This window comes from Epinephelus fuscoguttatus, linkage group LG10 (assembly GCF_011397635.1).
Source record: "Epinephelus fuscoguttatus linkage group LG10, E.fuscoguttatus.final_Chr_v1".
Classification (NCBI taxonomy): domain Eukaryota; kingdom Metazoa; phylum Chordata; class Actinopteri; order Perciformes; family Serranidae; genus Epinephelus; species Epinephelus fuscoguttatus.
This window is the reverse complement of record NC_064761.1, coordinates 32,975,129-32,983,230: the sequence shown is the minus strand read 5'-3', so window position 1 is coordinate 32,983,230 and position 8,102 is coordinate 32,975,129. Positions and strand designations below refer to the sequence as shown.

At 42.6% G+C, this 8,102-nt stretch overlaps 1 protein-coding gene across 1 annotated transcript; it reads left to right on the top strand.

The window, feature by feature from the left end:
* The first annotated feature begins 2,405 nt into the window (after window positions 1-2,405).
* Window positions 2,406-7,213, top strand: fstl3 (follistatin-like 3 (secreted glycoprotein)). The gene is made up of 5 exons (XM_049588758.1): window positions 2,406-2,799; window positions 3,200-3,385; window positions 5,190-5,405; window positions 5,507-5,734; window positions 5,828-7,213. The coding sequence occupies exons 1-5, from the start codon at window positions 2,730-2,732 to the stop codon at window positions 5,878-5,880; spliced, it is 753 nt and encodes a 250-aa protein (XP_049444715.1). The 5' UTR covers window positions 2,406-2,729; the 3' UTR covers window positions 5,881-7,213.
* Window positions 7,214-8,102: the final 889 nt, after the last annotated feature.

Sequence of the window (8,102 nt, the reverse complement as noted above, 5' to 3'; positions counted from 1 at the left end):
ACTGGTAAGTCACAGAAACAACTCAGCAATTTATTTGACAGTGCGGTACGCAGGAAGGCAAAACAAGACAAGGGTCCCAAGAAGCAGTCGGAACATATATAAGGAGTTCTATCTATCTATCCATCTACCTATCTATCTATCTATCTATCTATCTATCTATCTATCTTTCTATCTATCTATCAGTGAGGGCTGGCATGGCAGGTGAGAGCACTGCCCTCTGTAGGTAGGGTTAGAAAGAGCTTCCTGCCTTTATAAGGGCAATAATACAACTACAACATTAAGATATAACAAGATTTCAAAGTGTTTGAGTTCATGTGTGTTGGGTACATGACTGGGTTGATTTTAGCCATGAGTTCATCTTAGATTTAAAACCAGCAAAGCTTTTACACTGTCTTATCTCACTTGGTACTGAGTTCCAATAGTTTGTAGCTCTAATGGAGATCTACCAAACTCAGTAGAAACTCAGTTGGCCGTCCTACATTGTCTGAACTCTTTAAATGGAGGAGCAGCCAGATCATTAATCACTTTGTACACTAGACTAGCATCATCAAGACACACAAAGCTGTCAAAGGTCAGTAGATTCTGCCTTTGAATGATGCTACAGTGGTGATAACATGATGGGGTTTTTTGTCCAGTGCCTACAGTGTTTGCAGTGGGGCAAGTGTTGTTTTTCCAGCTTGTGATGAGCTTGTAAAGCAGTATGAAATATTCTAAAAATTAAATGTATGTATATTTTTGCTGCATCTAAGGAGAGCTGGTTTCGAATATACCTAAAGTTCCAATGGGTAAACCAACTCAACCTTGCTTCTCACAAGCCAATCCCAACTTCCTCCACTAGATGGCAGTGGTGCTTCTGCCTTTTTCTGTAGTAACAACAGGCAAATGTACAGTATGACAGACTGAGCTCCACACCTGCCATGTGGAGATGCACTCACTCTATTTCACATTAGACACAGTCCACCACGGGCTTCTTCGATTTCATGCTACTCCCCAGAGCCCAGCCACTTGAAAGAGACCAATATTTCTCAGAGATGGGACACAGTGAGCTGCACCCTAATAAAGATCATACATTAGTGGGTGCTCCAAAGTCCCCACCATGCTGTATTCATTTGTATGGCTCGGCAGTGATGATCCAAACCATATGAGGAGCTGAGTGGATCTGCAGAGACCCAGTGAAGAGGCAGGGCCACCCACAGCCAACGCTTGCTGCTCTCTTTCCTCCCCTCCTAGGTCAGGCAGCATTCTTTCGGTGCCCTGGGGATCTCCGCTGAAGAAGGCAACATCACTCACAAAGACTTAGATATACTACAGCATATGCTACCTTCATTTCCACCCCCCACCAACGATCAAAAGGGGAGCATTAAAAAAAAGGGGGTGACAGACAGATGGGCAGACTCACATTACTCTGGCGTTAGTGCATACCTCTCAGTGTCAGGGGTGAATGAGTGCAGGAGGAGAGGGGAGCAGTGCAGATGTTCTGATCAAACATGATGATAATGCAGATTAGGCACCCCGAATGAGTCATTTTTGAAAACCGGATGGTGTCTGGTGTACAGATACTGTATATATATCCACAGTGTCCCAGTGTTTTCAGTCTATGCTGTGGTCGTCTGCGTCTGAGCATCGGCTAAAAATGAGCGCGCATGAATGTTCATGATGAGCTTCAGCATTGGTGTGTTTATTGAACTTGATATATTGCTCAAGGGCAGACCACCTTCACTCCCACTCCTCCCCTCGTCTCTCTGTATCAGTCTAACCGCAGCTGTAGAGTGAAATATCAGCATTCATTGATAAAACCAGACAGTCAACACTACGAGGTATGATGTTTGTCATCATGGATATTTTTGGGCACTTGATATTAAATTATTTTAGAATAATATGGCCTGAAACCTTTTTAGTAATCCCTTTGCTGCGGTGGTTCTTCCTTTGCTCTGAGTTTACACCACAAAGAAGCACAATTTAAGGTTAGAGCTGGAGCACGTCGCCTCAAAAGATTATTGTTTGAACACAATCATGAGATAAGAAATAAGTGTGTAATTTAAATCAGCCCCACAGAGTCGCTTATAGACAGAAAACTTCTATGATCAAACAGTGTATGATTTCTGAGGAGAGCTGTGCCACAGAAAAAGAGAGAAATCAGACTAAACAGAACAAAACACAAGAAAAATAAACTTCTTAAAAGGTCACACTCAGAGCTTATTATGCAATAAAGTATTTTCCCAAATACCTGAACAGCTAATTCAATTAGTCCATTCAGACGCTGCATGAACTTAATTCAAAGTTTAATAATGAAAAAGCTAATCTAAGAACCCTGCTCTAAATCTTTTCTAGGAATTAATTAGTCTTTAATGAGTCTAATATGGTGTGAAAATGTTTTGTGAGGTCATTTAAGTGCCCAGCGTCTGGCGCTGGAGGGCATGGATCATTTCCCGACTCTGGAAATTGAGTCAGAGTCAAACTGTGTCCTGCCCTGGCTTATTACTGGCTGAGAGGATCGCCCATCCCAGCAGCATAATTCCATCTGGGCTAAATATTTATACAGAGGGGGAACGACATCACTTATCCACAACACATTCATTCACATAAGGGAGAGCTACTTCCAGAGTTGACTTAGAGTGATCCGTTGCGTTTGCCAGAGGAACATCACTGCTTCTTTATCTGATATTTTCATCTGAGGGGAGATTTCAGGACAGGAAAAAAAGCAGGTTTTGTGCTAACAATAGTACACAATGATCTTTTTCATTCCTGTTTTTGGTGTGATTCTCACTTTGTATCAGATTGGGAGGAATCCTGCCGGTGGTGAGTGGACTTTTTCCTCTCTGTCTCTTTTTTTTAAATTTTGAAAAAGCAAACCACCAGTGTGTCATGCTTTTAAAATAACTGCATGAATCCTCTTGGAGCTATCATACTGATGAGGTGCTTTTTCCCTGTAGTCATATTTATGTACTATTATCTCAGTCTTTTTGAAAAAATAGTGCAGTAGATCAGTTATCTTTGTATATATATACTTTTTAAAGTTGGAGACAGGTGTTACATACCAGCCTTTTTAATACCACAGTTTCAAATTAGCCATTTTGTTTAATGGATATGACTAGAAGAAGTCCAGCTGACTGTAAATCATAATGCTATAATACATTTTTATGTGTTTATACATGAGTTTATATCTGTTGTCGTGTTTTATTTATGCTCCGTTTTCCAGCTGGGATGTGCTGGCTGCAGCAGAGTCAAGACCAAAGGTGCGACATGGTGCTGATGAGAGGGGTGACCAGAGAGGAGTGCTGTGCCGGGGGCCGCCTGGACACAGCGTGGTCCAACACCAGCCTGCCCATGAATGAGGTCAGCCTGCTGGGCTTCCTGGGGATCGTCTCCTGTAAACCATGCAAAGGTAAACAAACAAACCTTTAAAAAAACTAATGAGTTGAAGGAATCAATTACTTGCTTTGCTTTATCACTGCAGGGGGGCACGGTATTAGTCATTGTATGTAACCCCAAAGTTAAACTGCTTTAAACCCACATTTAAATTCCTTACAGTCACGTTGTGAGTAAACATTATAATTAAATCTAACTGGACTGGCTGCTACTGTGAGTGGTAGTTTTTAAGGTAAGTACTGGGAGTTTTAATCACAGCTTAGATATTATTTGCAGACTCAAACAGGAGGTTTAACTTGTGTTTAAAATATCACAGGGACAAAAACTGGCTACTCCATTACACTAAATAACTCATGTCTCTCTGTGGAGAGTCAGTGAAAGTTAATTCAAACCACGCCATTTGTGAATCAAGATATTTACACAATGAGTTCCCGCCTGCTGCAGCTTTCTAACAAAATGCAGACGTGGATCGAGAAGAGGCGTTCCACATAACTCCACCCAGCTGTCCTGAGACGCTTCCCCTCCTGGAATCTCTGCGAGGTTCATTCAGGTTCACTTTGCAGATAAATTCTGTTTTCATGAGCAGCACTTGCACTATGTGATCAGAGGCCAAAAATGTGAATTTCTCCATGCTGATAAGGTCCAGCAAAAATCTAGCTACTGGCATTTTTGGGGAGAACACACCCAAGAGAGCGCAGCTTCAGGTTTTTCTGGCATCGTTGCATGGCTCAGAAATAGAGACTGGACTTAGATAAACCTGAAATACGCAGAGAGAGACCACAGTCAAAGGTAGCCTGCGGCTTTGTAAAAAAAGACTCTCACATAAAGGTAAACAGCTGTCAAATGGAAAATGAATGAAGTTGGTCAAATTGCAACTTCAAACCCTCTCCATCCCTCCTTTCTTTATGTGTTCACTTTCTTTAAAGCTTGTCAAAATGGAAAGCAAAAGCAAAATACGGAAAAACATTCCTGCAGGCTGGAATAAATGCCTGCCACATGCCCAGATGTCTGGGACTCATAATGTGCTTCACTAACTTGATCATTTGGAATTCTGTGGGAGGAAAACGTCAGTATCGTGAACGACACGTCAGTGAAAGTGTAACAGTGGCTGGTCACTTCAGAGGAAGACATCATCACAAGACTGTTTTCGGAGGTGTACGCAGCAATAGTGAAAGATGGCAAGCGACCAAAAGTTAGATCAGGACGGTCATATTAAAAAAAAACAGCTCTGTAATAAAACAGGATATTGAAATGCTGGTAGAGACAGGAAATAAAAAATAAGTTCCTCATTGTTTACAGAATCCTCAGGACTCAGAGCCGATCAGACATCAACTGTAAAGGTCCTGGGAAGAGACCTGTTTGCATTGTCTCATGTTGACTCTGCACTGTGTAGGATTACACTTCCTCCTGTGCTTTGACATTATGGGGTGTCAGAGGAGCCCGGGGCTTCCTCCTTTCTCAGCCTGTAAACTTCTCTGACAGCTATTTGAACTCCATCTACCTCCAAAGCCCCTCTGCAGGAGCTTAGCCCAGTCTGTGTGCAGCCGTACACATAGATCTGTTATGAAAACACGCCAGCCCCACATTCCACCAGGCGAGACGCCCCTGTGTGTAACGGTCAATAAAGAGATGTGATTATTGTAAATATTGTGCAAGGTGAAAATTGTGTTATGGTCTGGGAAAACCCCAGAACTCAAGCTTGTTTTGTATGAAAATGCCTGCAGATCACCTGATGTCTGCAGACTTGTTAATACGGTAACATTACACTGACACTGCGCAGAGCTCACGCACATATGAAACCACTCGCTGTGCTTTTGTAGAGACTTGCGAAGGAGTCAAATGCAGTCCTGGGAAGGTTTGCAAAATGAAGACGGGAAGGCCTCAGTGTGTGTGCTCTCCAGACTGCTCTCACATTACCCGGAAGCACGCTGTGTGCGGCAGCGACGGGAAGTCATATAAGGATGAGTGTACTCTGCTGATGGCTCGCTGCATGGGGCACCCGGACTTGGAGGTCATGTACCAAGGAGACTGCAAAAGTAAGATTCGTCTGCTATTTTCGAGACAAGCTGTTCTGCACAAACTCAAAATATCACACTCTTACATTTGCTGATTGTCCTTCTTTCTTTATGCCTTGCAGAGTCGTGCTCCAGCGTGGTGTGTCCAGGTACCCACACCTGTGTGACTGACCAGACCAACAGCGCTCACTGCGTCATGTGCCGCACAACTCCTTGCCCGATCCCAATGCCATCTGAGCAACAAATCTGTGGCAATGACAACATCACTTACCCAAGCGCCTGCCACCTCCGCCGGGCCACCTGCTTCCTCGGACGCTCCATAGGAGTCCGCCACTACGGCCACTGCAACAGTAAGGCTACAAAAATCTACCTGTCACCTCCTCTTTGTACCAGTCTGTCACAATGACGACTCTCAGATTTTATGTCTCCCTTTTTTTGTGCAGATCCTCCCCGGAAACCTCAAGATTTGGAAGGCAGCGAGGAAAACGCGGTCTAGATGGACACCTCCAGACACAGTCCTTTATCAAGAGACGAGTTAGCTGACAAATATCTCCAAGTGTCACGCCACTAGCTTCCCGTGATGACTTTTTTAAATTTGACAATCACTCCCCCTCTTCTTTGTACACAGAATGACGATACATTTCAAAGACCTCTGTTGGAAGACATACAACAGTGTAACTGCCTCAAAAAGAGCTACAAAACCCTGTGAGCAATTTGTCTTAGTTTGGAAAATGGAGGCAGATGAACACACGTGTCTCGAGATAGAAATATCTCATTGGCTCTTTGGGAGATGTGTGCATACTGTAAATAGAATACCACTACTATTTATTGGAGAAGGTATCAAACTCTATTTATGTTTTTATCCTAGTAACAAATCCATATATCCTTGGGAAAGCTGATGCATAAAATGTATTTATTGTGTTTTGTTTATTGTGTGTGTACAATATTGGCTGCTGGCATTAGCATTTTATGACTTTTTACAGTTTTTACGTTCTCCATATTTCCCGCAAACAAGCAGTTTCCCCCCCCTTGAGCGGATGGAAAGCCTCACTAATATGTTTGGAAGGTTGATACCACTTTATAGTCAATGTGGTTTCAATTCACCACAAACAAGAAGACAACAGCTACAGTTGGGCTGTATGTACTTACGCTTTCCGTCTGGAGGTGAGGAAGGGGCTCAGTCTAAACAAACCTGTACAGTCTCCCCCACACGCATGTTTACTCTGGATCCTGATCCAAACTCTCGGCCACCCGCTGATCACTTAAATTAACAGTTTGGTTGTGTTTGTAGGAGTCTCAGAGGACTGTTGGTACAACCCTAAGCCCTCTACAATACCGCCTCTGTTGAGTCCTTGGATTTGTTTTGTAAACGCATTTTTGTAGGTCATGCTCGTTCCCTCTGTTGCTGTTTTGCTGCTTTGATTTGATTGGAAACTTTTAAAGAACTTACCGGACAGACAAATGTAATCAGCACAGTCTGATTGAAAGGAAAATCAAATTTGTCTGAGAATAAACTGCCAATTGAACATACCTGATTATGGTCATCAGTGATGATGAGACAGTCTGTTCACCTAGTGGTAAATCCGGTAGATATCGATACGAATAGTCAAATGGTCAATTGAATCTTTAAACTCAAAGCAGATGTCTTAAATACTTTCAGTAATCCTTATTTTGTTTTATGGAACATCTCAATGTCTCTCCTGTAAATAACAGTCTCATGTGTACCTACCCGTGTACCTACTGTGAAATTTGAATGACAAATGCATCAACATATTTTTGTATTTTTGTACTGCCATTTCAAACAACATAAAGTTTAATATTTGTCACAATGTCTTGTCTTTCTCTTATGACTTTTAAAACTGGAACATGCTTGATCTTCACTTTGCAACCTGCTTTTCTCAATTTACCTCAACACGTTGTACAAATTATCAGAGGTGTGGACTCTGACTGGATTTGAGTCAGATGCGAGTCACAAATTTGAGGAATTTAGACTCGACTTGACAAAGCCAAAAAAAACAACAACTTGCAACTCGACTTGGACTAAACCACCAGTGACTCATGACTTCTCTTGAGCTGGAACCTTTTGACTTGAAAATACTTGAAAATACCCCCAAGCCAATTCGGGAACAGAAAGTTAGAGACATTTTCCAAATACTAGATGAATATAACACAAGACAGGACAGAAATATGTAAAACTAATTCTGTTGTGGGAGAACACTGGTTATTAGTGCTACGTGCTGTGAGAGTGCAATGTCAGCACTGCTTTTCTAATAAAGTTCAGTCGCTCTTGTTTTTACAAAATAGTACAATCCTTAAAATGTCATTCATTTATTCATTTTCTGTAACCACTTATCCAGTTGGGGGTTGCAGTGGCTCAGCTGACACCGGGTGAGAGGTGGGGTACATCCTAGACAGGTCACCAGACTATCACAGGGCTGACACGTAGAGACAGACAACTATTCATGCCTATGGCCAATTTAGAGTCACCAATTAACCTGCATGTCTTTGGACTGTGGGAGGAAGCCAGAGTACCTGGAGAAAACCCACACTGACACGAGGAGAACATGCAAACTCCAAGATGGAAGATCAGCAGCTCAATCCCTGGCTCCTCCTGTTCGCATGTCGACGTATCCTTCAGCAAGATACTGAACCCCGAGTTGCTCCCAATGGCTGTTCCATCAGTGTGTGAGTGTGTTAAAACCAAGCAGCGGGTGGCAC

Bases quoted from the DNA above. Each gene is read 5' to 3' on its own strand.
- fstl3 (XM_049588758.1), top strand. From the start codon at position 2,730: ATGATCTTTTTCATTCCTGTTTTTGGTGTGATTCTCACTTTGTATCAG. The intron at 3,386-5,189 runs GTAAACAAACAA...GTGCTTTTGTAG, and splicing joins CTCCTGTAAACCATGCAAAG to AGACTTGCGAAGGAGTCAAA. The intron at 5,735-5,827 runs GTAAGGCTACAA...TTTTTTGTGCAG, and splicing joins CCACTACGGCCACTGCAACA to ATCCTCCCCGGAAACCTCAA.